Source organism: Ahaetulla prasina, chromosome 2, assembly GCF_028640845.1.
Source record: "Ahaetulla prasina isolate Xishuangbanna chromosome 2, ASM2864084v1, whole genome shotgun sequence".
In the NCBI taxonomy this organism is placed as follows: domain Eukaryota; kingdom Metazoa; phylum Chordata; class Lepidosauria; order Squamata; family Colubridae; genus Ahaetulla; species Ahaetulla prasina.
This window is the reverse complement of record NC_080540.1, coordinates 146,735,289-146,753,129: the sequence shown is the minus strand read 5'-3', so window position 1 is coordinate 146,753,129 and position 17,841 is coordinate 146,735,289. Positions and strand designations below refer to the sequence as shown.

The 17,841-nt window shown below is 41.0% G+C and overlaps 1 protein-coding gene across 2 annotated transcripts in view; it reads right to left on the bottom strand.

The window, feature by feature from the left end:
* Positions 1-5,309: 5,309 nt before the first annotated feature.
* The window catches only part of ERN1 (endoplasmic reticulum to nucleus signaling 1), a 105,998-nt gene continuing 93,466 nt past the window's right edge, over positions 5,310-17,841 (bottom strand). For both annotated transcript variants that reach the window (XM_058169012.1, XM_058169013.1), the window contains exons 14-22: positions 17,436-17,526; positions 15,718-15,907; positions 14,050-14,149; positions 13,191-13,390; positions 11,750-11,897; positions 9,526-9,653; positions 9,071-9,194; positions 8,890-8,957; positions 5,310-7,341 (exon numbers count right to left, since the gene is read on the bottom strand). In XM_058169012.1, the coding sequence (XP_058024995.1) occupies positions 7,135-7,341; positions 8,890-8,957; positions 9,071-9,194; positions 9,526-9,653; positions 11,750-11,897; positions 13,191-13,390; positions 14,050-14,149; positions 15,718-15,907; positions 17,436-17,526 (1,256 nt within the window). In that variant the 3' untranslated portion in view covers positions 5,310-7,134. The remainder of the gene's footprint in view (positions 7,342-8,889; positions 8,958-9,070; positions 9,195-9,525; positions 9,654-11,749; positions 11,898-13,190; positions 13,391-14,049; positions 14,150-15,717; positions 15,908-17,435; positions 17,527-17,841) is intronic.

Sequence of the window (17,841 nt, the reverse complement as noted above, 5' to 3'; positions counted from 1 at the left end):
TGGATCATCAGCTAAGAGGAAGACAGACCCCAGGACATTGCAACCGTCATAAATGTGAGTCAATTGCCAAGCATCTGAATTCCGATCACATGACCATCTGGATGCTGCAATAGTTGTTAAGTGTGAAAAACAGCCATAAGTCACTTTTTTGGTGCCATTGTAACTTCGAACGGCCACCAAATGAACTGTTGTAAGTCGAGGACTACCTGCATACGTTCCAGATTTGTCTTTATATCACCACCATAGATCTTTTTATGGGGTTCAAACCCTCTGCTGGGAACGTACCAGTGTACCTTTAGATAATTGCATAGGGTACATGAGGTCCTGGCCCTGAATTTGCAGGGAGGGATTTCACTATGCGGAGGCAATCCGAATGGTATGCATAGTAGTCCAAATTCTCTTCAGCTCTCAGAGCAGAGAGATTCAAAATTTACGTACATCCCGCCTTCATTTACAAGGTTTTATCTGACACTCACCATTCTCTTCTGAGAAGGTGTGGGAGGGAGTTCTAAGAGGGAGGGGGGAAGTTATGTATCACAAAGCCATAAGGTCAGTTTCAGGCAGGTCTTGGAAAATGAGATAATCAGCTGTTCCATGGGAAATAGCATTTGTTGTGCAAATTTTTTCCCACCCTCCAAAAAAAAAGAGATGAATCAAAGAAGAACAGAAAGAACAGAAACTGGAGTTTTGACTTTTGCTCACTAGGAGCGGCCAGCTGAGGGGCCTTTCTGCCCTTCCCCTTATTTTTCTTCTTCCCCAGCCTCAGGGGACCTGAGTCCGCCAAGCAGATGTGAGGTGGGACCAAAAGTTGTCACAAGCAGTCCTTACAATCAAAATTGAGCCAAAAATTTCCATTGCTAAGCAAAACAGTTGAATAGAATAGAATTTTTATTGGCCAAGTGTGATTGGACACACAAGGAATTTGTCTTGGTGCATAGGCTCTCAGCGTACATAAAAGAAAAGATACGTTCCTCAAGGTACAACATTTACAACACAATTGATGGTCAATATATCAATATAAATCATAAGGATTGCCAGCAACAAGTTATAGTCATACAGTCATAAATGGAAAGAGATTGGTGATGGGAACTATGAGAAGATTAATAGTAGTGCAGATTCAGTAAATAGTTTGACAGTGTTGATGGAATTATTTGTTTAGCAGAGTGATGGCCTTCGGGAAAAAACTGTTCTTGTGTCTAGTTGTTCTGGTGTGCAGTGCTCTATAGCGTCGTTTTGAGGGTAGGAGTTGAAACAGTTTATGTCCAGGATGCGAGGGGTCTGTAAATATTTTCACGCCCCTCTTCTTGATTCGTGCAGTATACAGGTCCTCAATGGAAGGCAGGTTGGTAGCAATTATATTTTCTGCAGTTCTAATTATCCTCTGAAGTCTGTGTTTTTCTTGTTGGGTTGCAGAACCGAACCAGACAGTTATAGAGGTGCAAATGACAGACTCAATAATTCCTCTGTAGAACTGACTCAGCAGCTCCTTGGGCAGTTTGAGCTTACTGATTTGGCGCAGAAAGAACATTCTTTGTTGTCCTTTTTTAATGATGTTTTTGATGTTAGCTGTCCATTTTAGATCTCACAATATGATAGAACCCAGAAATTTGAAGGTTTCTACTGTTGATACTGTATTGTCTAGTATTGTGAGAGGTGGAAGTATGGAAGGGTTTCTCCTAAAGTCTACCACCATTTCTACGGTTTTGAGTGTGTTCAGTTCCAGATTGTTTTGGTTGCACCACAAGGCTAGTCGTTGAGTTTTGCCCCATTTTACAACCTTTCTTGCTACAGTTGTTAAGTGAATCACTGCAGTTAAATCTGTAACGTGGCTAAGTGAATCTGACTTTTCCATTGACTTTGCTTGTCAGAAGGTCGTAAAATGTGATCACGTGACCCCAGGATGCTGCAACCCTCATAAATTCAAGCCAGTTGCCAAGCATCCAAAATTGGTCATGTGACCACCAGGCTAATGCAAAGGACATATGTGTGAAAAACAGTCATAAATCATCTTTTTTCAGTATCGCAACTTCGAATGATCACTGAATGTAAGTTGAAGACTATCTGTACTTAATGTTATCATTTCAGCTGGAATTCACAATGGTCAGGGTGTGTTTGTGTGCCAAACCAAAGTGTTAATAAGGAAGTGCACAGGCCCATCTAACTCCTAGGAATGTCTGGCCTGATGTAGCAATAGCACTTAGACTTAAATGCTGCTTTACAATGCTTTGCAGCCCTCACTACACAGTTTACAGAGTCATATTGCCCCTAACAATCTGGGTCCTCATTTTCCATTTAAGGATGGAAGGTTGAGTCAACCTTGAGCTGGTCAGGATCGAACTCCTGGCAGTGAGCAGAGTTAGCCTGCAATCCTGTATTCTAATCACTGCGATACCATAGCTCCTAAGCTTCTCTTGCACCTTTACCGTAACCCCTAACCTTAACTGGATTTTCATCCAAATAGGATTATTTCAATGTATTTTACACAGAATAGAAAATACGTTGGATTTTAAATGCTAGAGGTCTCCTAAACATAATGACCATCTCTGAATCTTTGTTCTGATCCAACTCACACAAGCAGCACCCGGTGAGAGAATAGTATGTTTATTGCACAACTATACCCCAGTAAAACACTCCTCAAACCCCTGAGTTCAAGTCCCCAAAGTTGCAGAAACGTCGGCATTTATTCATGCAGGGAGTTCAATGAGCAAGAGCAAGAGCACTTACGACTTATATACTGCTTCATAGTGCTTTACAGCTCTCTCTAAGCGGTTTACAGAATCAGCCTATTGCCCCCAACAATCTGGGTCCTCATTTTACCCACCTCGGAAGGCTGGAAGGCTGAGTCAACCTTGAGCCTGGTGAGATTCAAACTGCCTAATTGCAGGCAGACAGCAGAAGCAGCCTGCAGTACTGCACTCTAACCACTGCGCCACCGCGGCTCATGCAACAGGGAAACAACCCGCTAGACACATACAGGAGCAAAGCTCCAATGAACAGTAAAGGGAGGTAAACCAGCAGATGGTTGCCCATAAAAGAATTCCAAGCAGCACAACTCATAAGCAAGTCTCACCAAGGAAATCCAGGTGTGAGAAGTCCTGACACGATTCCCCAAAGAACAGCAGTTCCAACAAGGAAACTCACGATGCCCAACGCAAGAGTAAAGAATGGGAAATGTAAATCATGGAGACGAAGACATTGCAATGGGAGAGCAAACGGTTGTCTCTGACACCACCAGATTCCCAATGCCTGGTTAAATCCAAGCCCAGTGTTTCTCATTAGAAGGTTCAAGGCTGTTCCTTGCGAGTAGCCTCACCAATCTCCTCTGTGCTTCTCTTCCTACTGCTCTCCATGCCTGTGTATTGGGCCGGAGTGGTCGCTGTTCCTCATCAGACACAGACTGCTTTTCAGAGCTGGCCTGTGGTAGCCATGCCCATGCCTCCCATTCTTCTGCTTGCACAGGCAGCTGTCTGTCTGGTCAATCACTCCCCCTCTCCCCAATGCCTGACAGTTCTGGAGCTACATCCTCATCAGCCCCCGGGCTCTCTGAATGTTCTGGGAGACCCATGGGATTCTTGTCTAATGGCCCCGTTCCAGCTCATCCTCCTTGTTGGATCCAGCGACTGTCGGGGGTATCACACTTTCTTAGTTATATTTATTTTCTGAATTCGTGGAGGCCTAAACCTAACCTCAAGTTTGAGTTCCATCTTTAACCCTAACACCATGCTTAATGCTAACCCAAACACTAACAGGATTTCTCTCCTTAACCTTAATAATAATCCTAACCCTAGTCCTACCCTAATGACAAGTTGACTTCCATTTGTAACCCTATTTTAACCATCACCCTATGCCTAGCCTTAAATGTAGCTTTGCACTAACACTAACCTTAGCCTAAGACTATCCCTAAGGTTAACTTTTATCCTAACCCTTAAAGAACCCAGGGAGAGCAGGGTACATCGTGCAAGGACCATGGGGAAGAGCGCAGTGGTGGGTTTCAAATTTTTTTTACTATTGGTTCTGTTGATGTGGCTTGGTGGGTGTGGCAGGGGAAGGATACTGTAAAATCTCCATTCTGTCCCCACTCCAGGGAAAGATTACCGGAAAATAACCATTCCCTCCCAATCAGCTGGGACTTGTGAGGCAGAGAATAGATGGGGGTGGGGGCCAGTCAGAAATTTTAACTACTGGTTCTCCCAACTACTCAAAATTTCCACTATCGGTTCTCCAGAACTGGTCAGCACCTGCTGAAACCCACCTCTGGATTTGAACTTTACTCCTACCTCACCAGGCCCCACACTGTCCTCCTCAGTTAGCCTTTGAAGAGCTCCAGGGCCTTACAGAATGCTGGATCGTATTGTTTTATTGGTCAACCAGGTGATGCAACTCTGGAAACAGTGGCCATATTTGCAGCTACCAGAGTTCGATTTGGCTAGTGGAAAAACATGGTGGCCCCTTCCAGAACTGCGCCACATGGCCATGCCGTTCTGCTTCATCAATAAAGTCTGCAAAGCCTTTTGGAAAGTTCCAGGGCTCAGTGGTGAGAGAAAACGCGTGGAGACTCAAGGGGAGGTGGAGCATGGTGGGGTGTCTTAGGGATGGGAGAGGCCTTTTGAGGCCTGGGCAAGCTCCATTATAATTGTTTCTCAAGGACTAAACAAGTATAAACAATTGATAAGTGAAGAACAAGAAAAGCAGGCCACCCATCACTCCTTCATTAATATTTATGCACTTGTCGATCGAAAGGTCGGCAGTTCAGCGGTTCGAATCCCTAGTGCTGCCGTGTAACGGGATGAGCTCCCGTTACTTGTCCCAGCTTCTGCCAACCTAGCAGTTTTGAAAGCACGTAAAAATGCAAGTAGAAAAAATAGGGACCACCTTTGGTGGGAAGGTAACAGCATTCCGTGCTCCTTTGGCGTTGAGTCATGCCGGCCACATGACCACAGAGACGTCTTCGGACAGCGCTGGCTCTTCGGCTTTGAAACAGAGATGAGCACCGCCCTCTAGAGTCGGCAACGACTAGCACATATGTGCAAGGGGAACCTTTACCTTTACCTTATGTTAAGTTTGAGCCAAATTATCAGTTGCTAAGCTCAGGGAAGTAGAAAGTGTACATTATGTTTTTAAAATATTTATTTCAGGAGAGGATCTAATCAGGACTTTGGTTTGCAAAGGCTATGTAGATAAGAATGTTTTTCATTCTTAGTAATATGGAGGGACTACAAAAGTGTAGCGGGTAAAAGGCTTCCAAGCCTCCATTCAGATGAAAAGGAAGCTGTGCACAGAAACTTGAAATAAAGGAGAAAATACAACTATTTCAAAAATCTACTTTTATTCTTGATTTGTGTGAAGCTCTTACTCAGAAGAAATATAAAAGTCCTGTACAAATAGAACTACAAAAATATGATTTCAATTAAGTTAGCTTAAGACTATCATTATTTTCAAGCTTTGAAATCCTGTAATGTTTCTCTTTGGATATCTTACCTTAATATTCATTGTGTATCCTAAAACTAGGGGGGGGGAACTCCCTGTAATATAAAGCCCTAAATAAACAGGACAAAAGACAAAGCAGAAACCAAGTCCCCATATTAATGCCCGATCACATAATTAGCCATTAATAATTTACTAATTTAAGACTCACAACAAGCACAGGAATGTAGATTAAAGCCCTCATCTTAAAAAACATTTTTATCCAGATTGAACGAAAATGAACAAGTCAATGGAAAAGATGTTTTCTATGGATTTCCTTCTTCATGTTTATTTTATTTTTTTAAATCAATTACTACCCTGAAGAGGGCTTTGTTTTTATTAGAAAAAGAGCAATTTGGCATGTTTCACCTGTACCATTTTCAATGCGGTACTAACTTGTGATAAAAATTAAATAAATATAAATACACAAAATAAATATTTTGTAAAAGAGCATTACAAATAGGTCAACTTTGGAGCACGCCGTTGGGGATTCTTATTTGTTCTGCACACACCCTAGTTTTAAAGATACTGGAAAGGAAAACCACAACCTTCAGCATGGGAAGCAAATCCATCCATTTAGCTTCCCACAAGAGTCTGTGCGTAAAGAAAACTGGGTTTGAATGATCTAGCAAGACCCCCGGTAACCATGTGCCTGTTTTCCCTATACTTTTTAAAGGGTAATTTACACCCAAAGCTTTTTTCTCCTACTAACTGTTCATTTGGGCGAACATCTTACAGTGCAATCTTATACTTGTCTATTCAGAAACAAGCCCCACTGAATTCAGTAGCGCTCCCGGGAAGAGTACAGAGTTACCGTCTTAATCCGACAAACGGAATAAAGCACTTCTGTCAATTCTTGCGCTTCAATTACACAGCTAACTATTCACATTCTTGAAAAGAAACCTGAAATAGCATTGGAACAATAATTTTCTCCAGCTATGTAGAGTTTAACATTATGATTCCATATCTGCAAGCTAGTAGCTCTGTACAGAAATTGTACGTGTTTGTGATTTCAAGGACAAGTTGAGATCTGCGCAAATATAATTGGAGACCGAGACAGGGATGGAGGGTGGGGGGTGGGAGGTGGGCACATGTCTGTATTGGATCAGGCATGTTTGATCTACCCCATATGCCCTTTCCAAATTATTCTCTATCTGCTTCAAGTACATAAGCTGGCAGTGGTACAGAGACAGCATGCTACAGGTAAAAGGATTCTCTTCCTGAGATCCAAAAGGTGCTTGGCAATGTTATCGTTTCAATCCTTTTTAAAAAAATCAAAACAAAACAAAACAAAAACAAAACCATTCTGTGCAGTAAAAAGGCCTGAATGCCAGTATTACAAGACCCTACACGACAGGGGTCTCTTTGAAACCACAAGTGAGATAGGGAAATACCCCACCTCGTGTTTTTTTTTTCCTCTTGGGAACTCCCTTGGACTGCTCCTGCTTTAGAAACCTGGATCCTGGTACCGTCCCGTCTCCCTTCGCTTCAAATTCAACCTGGAATTTTCTTCCTGAGTCAGAGCAGGCAGAGTACAAGGCACCTTTGAGACCTCCGTGTCTCAAAAGAGTTTGCTTTGGATTTGGTTCACTCTTTTGCAGTCTGTCAAGTCACCCTGCTAAGGCAGGCTGAATGCCTCGGCCCTTTAATGTGCAAGACAACCTCCAACCGTCAAACAGCATCTCCCAGAAACACCTGCCTGCCTGAGTTCTGCATGTAGTAAGGCTGGAACAGTCTTTCCAGGCAGCAGATGCGCATCGCGTTGTAAGTGTGCAGCAGGAGATGAGGAAAACGCGACGTAAAGTAGGCCACAAAATCATCTGGGACGGATCCCAGGGTCTCCTGTACCTCTGGTGGCAGTTCTCGATAGTGATGTTTCTGTAAGAAGAGGAAGAAAAGGGCAAGGGTAGGCGTGTGCTCACTTACATTGATAAGAAATCCACATTTTTAAAATGTTGTCATTTGCCTGCCTGCATTACTATGTCGAGCATTTTCATCAGATCAGCGTATCCAAGATAAGAGAAACCTTTGATTTTCCTGAGATATTTTTTTTTTAAGAAACGCAGCTCTACTTGATCTTTTACTGGAAAAACAAGCCTTTATTTTTTTTAATTTTTTTGTCCACTGTCATTTTTATGATTTAAATTAGATGTTTGCAACTGCTATTTACCCTGCTAAGTAAAAGATAAATGTTTTCTCCATTGTCACAAATAGCAGAATGGGGGAAAACTGATCAGGAAACAATACAGGTAGTCCTTAACTTACGACCCTAACTGAACTCAGAAATATAGTCCTATGTCATGGCGGTCATTAGGTGGATCACCATGTGACCATGCCCGATTCTCTGATCTTTTTTGTAGTGTTTGCTAAGCAAATGCTATGAAGCAATGTGGCGGTCATTAAGCAAGTCTCTTTTCCCTAATGGGTGTTTTTGCTGAAAACTGGAAGTCAGTGACGAAAACTGCCCAAACATGCCAAAAATCATGGTCATGTGACTGCAAATGGCTGCAAATGCAAGTTGGTTCCCAAATGTCCAAAATGCAATCAATATGTGTGTGTGTGTCTGTGTGTGTGTGCGTGCGTGTGTGCGACTGTGCGTGCAGCTATCGGAACTTCAAAAACAGGTTGAAAGTAGCTCTGGAGAGGTCCATTGCAACTTGGAATGGTCACTAAGCGACCAGTCATTAAGTAAGCACTACTTGTACTTAATCCTCTTCTTCTAGAGCTGTTCTAATGGTCACTTCAGGGAATTGCCTTTCATATTGACATTCAGTGTTGGAAGTTCTTTTAATCCAGTAGTCCCCAACCTTTCTGGCTATGTGGACTGGTGGGGGGAGAGAATCCAGGAACAATTTCTGATCATATGCTTTCTAAAATTTGTGTCTGAATAGAGCAGGGCTAAATAAATAAGCTGTAGAAGAATGATTAATTAATTAATTAATTAATTAATTAATTAATTAATCCACTACCCCCAACCCGCAGCCCAGTCCTGGGCCATGGCTTGTTGGGAACCAGACTGTGGAAATGGCAGGCGAGTGCCCATGCAGCTCCATTTGCAAAGTGGTAGGTACGCACTACTCACACACATGGAGCTTTGCGTGTGTGCTCGCCCGCCGCTTCCATGGTCTGGTTCCCAACAGGCCATGGCCCAGGACTGGGCTGCGACCAGTGGGTTGGGGATCCGGTTTTAATTAATCAGTCTTCTGCAGCTTATTTATTTAGCCCCACTCTATTCAAACACAAATTTTAGAAAGCTCATGATCAGAATTGTTTCTGGATTTAACTGCATAGTAACTGCAAAATTGCAATTGCTGTGAATATGAGAGGCAGCTGTGACAATGAATCAGCATCTCAGCATGACTCTCCATATTTAGAAGCCGGAGGTGAGCATCTGAGAAACAATCAGCAATCTCAAAACACACATACCTTGTTCCTCATTGCCCGCAAGAGATCTCTTACTGAGCCCCCTTTATAGGACCGGAATTTTCGAAGGTCTGCAAAGAAATATTCAAATTAAGACTTTTAGAACTAACTAGCGCTATTTTTTGATTCTTGCTTTCGAGATGAGTAAAACAATATACAGTAAATAAGGAAAATAAAGTCGAACCTGTCTGAAGCGGGACGGTTATGTGCTCTCTCCAGTCCATCTTCACCACAGCTCTTCCTGCTCTCTCCAGCTCCTTCACTATTGGACCATCTAGAGATTCTTTTTCTATCCGGTCACTCACATCCTGCAATTAATATCAGACATTTATAGCCCATCAAGTTTGGCTCCAGCTCAAAAGCTTCTCCAACGGGCAAAAGAAAAAGATGCTGTGGTTGCTTTCACTACTTACCTGGGATTCTCACTGCATGACCCATGCCACTCAAGTCAACTGGGGCTGCTAGGATTGTCGTTGCTAAGCAATGCCTTCAGATGACATCCTGTTTTATGACCGCATCACTTAGCAATGGCAATCCCGGTCCCAATTGCTATTAAAATTTCTGTATTTCTGAGTACAATGTAGTTCAGATTTATAGCATGCAAAGTCAAATAGTTCACAGAAAAAAATCACAACCAACCTGGAAAAATTGAAGCTGTTTCTCTAAGCTCCAGAAAAAAGGATGCTTCAGGACACAATTAGCCGAAGGTCGTTTTTGAGGATCCATATTTATCATTTGCTCTATCAAGTCACGGGCAACAATGTCCTCTGTGGGGGGAAAAATGAAAACAAATTGGAACCTTCAGAGCCTTTTTACAGAGCTAGTATTTTTCTCCCTTAGGAGATAGGAAGCCAAAATCTACAATCCCAGTGCCAGAAAGAAAGGAAGGAAGGAAGGAAGGAAGGAAGGAAGGAAGGAAGGAAGGAAGGAAGGAAGGAAGGAAAGAGAGAGAGAGAGAGAGAGAGAGAGAGAGAGAGAGAAAGAAAGAAAGAAAGAAAGAAAGAAAGAAAGAAAGAAAGAAAGAAAGAAAGAAAGAAAGAAAGAAGAAAGACCACCACAAAAACAATAGGTTCCTTCTATGGCTGATCTGGATAATATATGGATAGATCCTGTGTTTTGTTAACTGCTCCTGCAGGAAAAGTTGATGGCACTGTCAGAGTTGCTTAGTTCAGAATGCTACTAATCAGTAAATTAATCAGTAAACTTAATTTACTGTAAATTTAATTTAATTTAAGTAAATTTAAGTAAATTTAATCAGTAAACCAAAGTATAGTTTGCTTTATAATCCGAATGTAATCCAATCCACTTTGGGTGGGAATTGCACAATGCACCCAGAGTCACTTTTCAGAGTGAGATGGATGGCCCATAAATTTAATAAATAAATAAATAAAATGCACTAGATTACATTGGATTGGATTGCTGTAGTTCACTGTTTAGGAGCCATCATCATCATCCCCAAAGTGGAAAATTAGACTGGAGGACAAGATAAAAAATTAGATTCCGATATGAGTAATTTAAAGAACATGAAAGATCAAAAAAAGGAATAATCTAAGAATTAGGATAAGCCTAATTTAAAAAAAAAATTGGTTTAGTGCCAGAAAAATTGAAAAAAACTTTAGAAATCATAAAGCAACAAATAATAGCAATTATAGGGAATATTGAATGTTATGAGGCATGAATCATCCAATTTAAACAAAATCTCCCATCTCAATCAGACCAGAGAATCTCAATCTACCAAAGAATAAATGGCAGTTAGCAATTCCGAAAATGGAAAACCAAACAAAAAAGAAACAATCCAGTTGTGGAAAGATCTATAGGAAAGTCAGAAAGATTATAATAAAAATGCTGGATGGGTAAGAGAATTTGAAGATCAATTTAGTAAAAATCAAATGGAAGAACTACTGTAATAATAACAGCATAAATGGTTAAAAATTGAGTTAAAAGAATTAAAAAATGGATATCTCCTGGATATGATCAACTACATGGCTTTTGCCTCCAATAACTGATTAGTTATTGGAGGCAAAAGCCAATTACATCCAATTACAGCTAAACAGCTTAATGAAGCATTGCATAAAGGAAACATCAGTGACAGGTAAATAAGTGGCAAAGCTTATCTGATTCAAAAAGACCCAGCAAAAGGGGCAAAACCAGAAGATGACAGGTCAATAACGTGCTTAACTACAATGTTTAAATGTACACCAGGGATGTCAAACTCGCATTGTCATGTTATCATGTGACATATCACGACTTTTTTCCCTTTCGCTAAACCGGGCGTGGGCGTGGCCAGTGCATGACGCATCCGGTCTGTGGACCGCGAGTTTGACAGTGATACACTGTTTAAAATAGTTGTTCACTATTATGCTTGTATTATGTACAGGCATAATAATGAACAACATCCAATATTACTTAGAAAAAATAACATCCTTCCAGAAGAACAGAAGGAAATAAAAGGAAAAGCAGAGGTACAAAAGACTTAACTTCCGATTGATAAAATGGTTTTGAAGAACTGGAAAAGGTGAAAAACCAATTTACATATAGTCTGGATGGATTGTCATTGGCAGACAACATGCCAAATCCAGTCTAAATATTTGGCTGACTGAACAATCAATTATAACTTTGAAGAAATCAAGTTAAGATGCAAAAAAATTCACTGTTGAATTCAGCCGCCCTCTACAGAAATCAGTGAGATTCTATCACTCCTTGCATACATATAATACACACAAAAAATTCTTCAGTACAAAATATAACCCCAACTCAACCATCAGTTTTCACATGTAGCCTCAACACCTATGCTGGACATATGGAGGTATGCATGCCACAAACACCATCATCATCATTAACAACTGAATCCTAGCCTGCTTACCATGGATCTCCAGATTTAGGAAATCCAGACTGTATGCGCCCAGTAAAATATTGGCTTGCCGCTGCAGGGATTTGCCAAACGGATGGTTGCCTTCTGATATCACGTAGTAGAAAACACAACCAGCTGAAAAAATATCCACCGTGTGGGTCTGCAAGAGAACCATTTTCAAAAAATATTACTATGCAGCATCTTTAACAAGATTATAAACCACTGAGCAGCTTTTGGGAGTTGAACAGCCTTAACAATCCAGTGATTGATTGAATGAATGAATGAATGAAAGTTGGCCATATTAAAGAAAGATAAATTTCTAAGATATAAAAAATATGAAAATTTCAACAGGATTATTTATAATACCTTACTAAAATTCTAAAGATAGTAGGGTTAAATATAATTTACAGAACCTGTGAATACAGAGGTTGTATTGCACAAGGCAAATCTTGCATTTAGCTGAATACATAATAAATAATAAAAAATTAAATCTATATTTATTTCAAAATAATATATGATATTCTTGCATTGGCAGTACATGTTTTTTGACACAAGGGGGCTTTCTTGAATGCCTTAATTTTTATCCCTTTTTCATAAACTACCTTTCTAAGTGTGTTCCCTTATTTTTTGTTCAAAACACATCTGAAACATTCTCTTTCCCCAGCATTAAAACATATATTATTTCTCATCGTGCAGCTCTAGACGTGATACAACTCTACACAAAGGAAATAAATAGATTTAGTTTAAATCAAATCAAATCAAATCAAATCATAGTATGGTGCTTTCTTAAATTGAAAGGTTTATCTAATAATGTTAACAGTTACTCCTCCTTGAATGCTGCATTAGGGATGAGAACAGTTGCCTTTGATTTCAATGCATTAATTTACTCTAAAATTAAAATCTATAGAACCTAAGTGGGTTTGAAAGACTTCGAACTTTGAAAAAGACAACAGAGCTGGAACTGTAAAATATTATTTTAAAAATCCAGCAATTACAAATACTATTATTCTCCACTGTTTACAGCATTTTACTGAAACTGAAAACAAGATCAGATTGCTGATGACTTGACTCTCCCAACTGACCAAGGAGGGATTGGAAACGTTCCTTCCTTGCCCCTGGAAGTGTTCTTCACTCCAAAAGGAATTTCTGACTGAGTTCCAAAATCCACACTTATCTAAAGAGAGCTAAGCTGGTCTAGGACCTTATTAAAGATTGACTTTATCTTAAAGACGGATCAGATCTTTCTTTCTCGTTAGGAAGGAAAACTTTGTCCCACAGGTAAACACTTTCAAACTTCTGCAGGATATCCTACCCTGCTTCTCAACTTCTTCATGCAAGAGAAAGAAAAAAGAGGCCATTGCATAAATATGTGCCTTGTTTCAAATCATCGTTCAAGGAAACCCTAGCAAAAAAAAAAGATTCAAAGCAAACGAGCAAAATGCTTCTGGCTTACCGGATTCTCTTTGCTGTCCTCGCTCAGTATCTCCGGAGCAATCCAACCTTCGGTGCCTGGGACTCCAGACCGGCGGCTAAAACTGTGCCTGCCGACTGCAAGCTTCTTGCAGAGGCCAAAGTCGGAAATCATGGCTTTTACCTTGCCATGGGCGTTCGGCATAGAGATGAGGATGTTGTGGGGCTTCAGGTCCCTGTGGACTGAAAGGAAGGCATAAGGAAGACCCCGAATAAGAAAATAGCCAACTTACTGCTTCAAGATGCTGATCTCCTCTCAAAAACCAATCTAATTATAAACCTGGGTTATTCCCATACTGGTGATTTATGGCATCATCTGTCATCATCGAACTGCTGTGGTGCCACCACAAGAGTCCCAAGTATAGGTTTTATATTCTTATGATGATGGCTAAGGGATGCTACACAACAGCTTCTTTGTAGCAATCCCTAGCCATTGTTGTGACGATATAAAGCCACTATTGCAGAAATGACCTTCTTTTAATAACATGCGCCTTTCCCATTTTCTTCTTAGAGAAGAAAGTCAACCCTATACTTCATGGGGTACAAAGCTCACCAAAAAAGATGCTTTTTAGTTTTCCCTCATATATTTAATTCCTAGATTTTTATCCTACCTTTGTATTGCTGACTTCTCATCTTCTCATCAACTTCCAGCCATATTTATAATGTTGCCGTTACATAAAACAGTAGCTCTGGCCTTAATTTGTTTATTTTCCATCTCACAACCTCAGAAGGTTCCTCAATTTTCTGAAAAATACTATCCTGACATCCAAAACTAAGTCTCTAATCCTTCCCTCAAAAGAGGGAGCGAGAGAGCTGCCTGTTAAAATAAAAGGTCTTCTTACCTATATTGAGAGAGTGAAGATAAGCCATACCAGACATGGTCTGCTGTAAGAGGGTGATTGGCTGCAAGTCATGATGAGCAAAGTCCTTCTGTTCCACATACTAAAAGTACACATACACAAAATCAGAACGAGATTAACGTTGCAATGCTCTCTAGTCTCTCTAAAAAGCAGACTAAGCAGCCATTTGTTTCTGGGTAAACATGCATGCCACTGGGCTCTGTAACTTCTGCAGGAGAGCCCAAAGGTGCTTTTCCAAAAGGCAACTGGACTTTCTTGGGTTTTTTTCCGTGAAAACATTTCATCTCTCATCCAAGAACCTTCTTCATCTCTGATTGAACTGAACCATTCAGTCAGAACTGAAAAAGCTTCTAGGATGAGAAGGAAGAGGGTTGTTTTTTTTCATGGAAAAAACAAAGAAAATCTAATTGCTTTTTGGAAAAGCACCTTTTGAGGCAACCATGACCTGGATGGTTGAGAATCTCCGTAGACTTCTGTAGGAGAGGTAACGAAATGACCATCTGGTATTTGGGACTACAATTCCCATGAAGCGTATAACTCAGAAAGTAGCAGTAGAATTGGGAAATGAATGGTGTAAACAGGTTGGAGCTTGCCCTGAAACGTTTGGATATGAAAAACTGAGTTACAGAGCCCTCTAATTGGAAGGAGTAAAAAATGGAAGAAACAAGATTCTCTTGTGGGGCTGTAAATTCAGGGATTCCACCAGGTAACAGCAGATTGGACATAGAGAGATGTCCAAAGGGAGACAGGAGAAGAGAAGTAGGAGAAGATCAGCCTGGAGGTATGGGCAAAAGGAAGAAGAGGTAGTCTAAGGAGACAAGGGACCTAGGAATTTTTAAGGGAAGACTTTAAAGGAAGAAATATACAAAGTTTACTTGGGAGCAAGAGAAATAAGAGGCAAAGCCTTCAAATTAAAGGAGAGCCAGAAAGATTCCTGGTGAATGGGATGCAAAGGGGGAAAAAGCCCAGAATTGTATCTGCTACCTACAGATACCAGAGGAAGAGACAGCTTGGGGGTGCAATGGGATTTGTTTTGGTTGGTACATTCAGTCAAAGTCCCAAAGCTGCTTTCTCAAGAGGCAACTGGGCTTTCTTTGTTTTTCCTTGAAGATGTTTTGCTTCTCATCCAAGAAGCTTTTTCAGTTCTGTCTCATCCAAGAAGCTTCTTCAGTTCTGGAGTTTCTTGGATGAGAAGCAAAATGTCTTCAAGGAAAAACAAAGGAAGTCCAGCTGTCTCTTGAGAAAGCAGTTTGAGATAACCTAGATCAGGGCTCTCCAACCTTGGCAACTTTAAGTCTGGAGGACTTCAACTCCCAGAATTCCCCAGCCAGCTTTGCTTTGCTGCTTTGCTGGCTGGGGAATTCTGGGAATTGAAGTCCTCCAGGCTTAAAGTTGCCAAGGTTGGAGACCCCTGACCTAGATGACCGAGAATCTCCACAGATGTTCAGTCAACGAGGATAAGCGGGTGGCGAGTTTCACCAGCAGACTGGATTTGAATCTGAAAGCAAAGGGGAGGGTCAAGATGTTTTTATGTGGTGGATTTTAATGACATAAGCTGACTGGAGTCACCTGTGTGTGAGTTGGTCAGCCATATAAATTTGTTCAACAACAACAACAACAATATACAAATGATATATAATTCAGGTTTACCTCCTGTAAAGTGGCAGCACAGAGTTCCAGAGCAATGTATTGGAACTGGCGGTCCCTCTCTGTGCAGAAATAGCGGATTACATTAGGGTGTTCATCAGATTCACGCAGCAGCTGAACCTCCCGGTCAGCAAAGCTGAAACATTCGGGGAGAATTCTCTTCACAGCAACATCTCTGTTGTCAAACGTGCCCCTGTGAATATTCCAACATACAAGGGGGCAATGACTTAACCTTCATCCATGCAGTCAATTAGGATCTCACCTTGAATATGGTGTTAAGAAGCTTACAACGGTATTTCAAGAGATTTTAAATCTGGTTTAGAAAGAATATTCTAGGCTGTGGATACATTTATTGGGTATGTGTATGTTTGTTCTTTATAGTATTGCAAAGAGGACCCTGCCACAGGATAGTGTATTTTTCTAACCTGAAGGTAAAAAAGTGGCATGGGTAGCAAGAGAGGTGCACTGTGCAAAGTTCCTAGTATAAAATCACAATGTAAAACTTGGTTCTTGGTCTCTGGAAGAACCTTTCTGCTAAGGAAACATGATGGGAAAGGCAGTGAAAAATCTGTCAGGGCTACAATAAACTGTCAGTGATGCCACCTGAGTCCCTCCTAAGATCGAATGAACAGGAAAGGCAGATTGCATCATCCACATATAATTTCATAGCATCCCTAAAAGGCACAGAAGATCAGAGCAACTGCATTCATTTAGTAGCACTTTTCAAGTACCTGAAGAAACATCATGAAAAATTCAGATTCTGACTGAGCATTAGGAAAAGCAGCTGGACTGTGGGATTAGTAACCCAGGGAAGTGATGGTGGACAGGTTCTCTTGAGTTGGAGGCTACTCAGCCATACTTTAAGTTCTTAAACTGAGCCACATTTGATGGCCTAAAGCAGGGGTCCCCAATCCCAGGCCATGGACCAGCACTGGTCCACAGCCTGCTAGGAACCAGGACTCATTAGCAAGTGAATCCCCATCCGCGCACATGCAAGATCCAGGCAGTATGCAAAACCAGGCCCTCCCTCCAGTCCTTGGAAAAGCTACCCTCCACAGAACTGGTCCCAGGTGCCCAAAGGTTTGGGGGCTGCTGGCCTAGACTTCTGTTCTTACAATTAGTAAAAAGTGAGATCAACACGGATTTTATGCTATGAAGGAAAATTTAAGAAAGGCTGGTCTCTCTCAACAATATACAGGTAGTCCTTGACTTACAACAATGGAGCCTTGGATTTTGTTACAAGTCATTGCAGTTGTAAGTCAAGGTACTATGTGAGCAGACTTGACTTTACTACTGTTTTTACAATGGTCCTAAGCAAATTACCATGGTTATTGAGTGAAATATGCTGTTCTTAAGCGAATCGTGATTGTTAAACAAATGCAGCCTATTGGCATTGCTGGAAAACGGTAAAAGCCAATCGCAAAGTGGGATCATCTGGCTGCGGAAGGCTGCGAACTGATCATAAATGGGAATTGGCTGTCAAGCACGCAAAATGCAACCACATGACTGCAGGGGAGGGCAGTTGTAACTTTTGAGAGTGGGTCCTAAGTAACTTCTCTTAAAATGTGTCGTAACTTGAAAACAGTCATTAAATGACCGGTCATAAGTTCAGGACTACCTGTACAGAGCTGCAGAGACATTTGTTTGGTTATATTAATTTGTTACAAATGCATCAGTGAAACACTAGATTATGAAATATTTCCTGAAAATATGTCTTTTACCTATAAACAATTGTCCCCTCGGCTCCATGTCCAAGGACATCCTTTGGATTGAATGAAATCTTTCCAACGACAATAGTGCCTGAGTTTCCATCTGAAAAGCCATGAAAGAAACAGGAAGAAAAAGAACCACGCATTACATTTTTCCGTAGCTGTTTAAAGTATCAACTCCAAAAGTCAAAATAAAAGTATTAAAAGGAATTAAGACGTTTCTTCTGAGGCAGTCAAGACTTCAAAGGTGACAATGGCAATTCAAATATACTAAAGAAAACAAATACTAAAGTGGTATCAATAAGGTATACGGCAGTGGTGGGTTTCAAAAATTTTTACTACTGGTTCTGTGGGTGTGGCTTGTTGGGTGTGGCATGGCTTGGTGGGCGTGACAGGGGAAGGATACCGTAAAATCTCC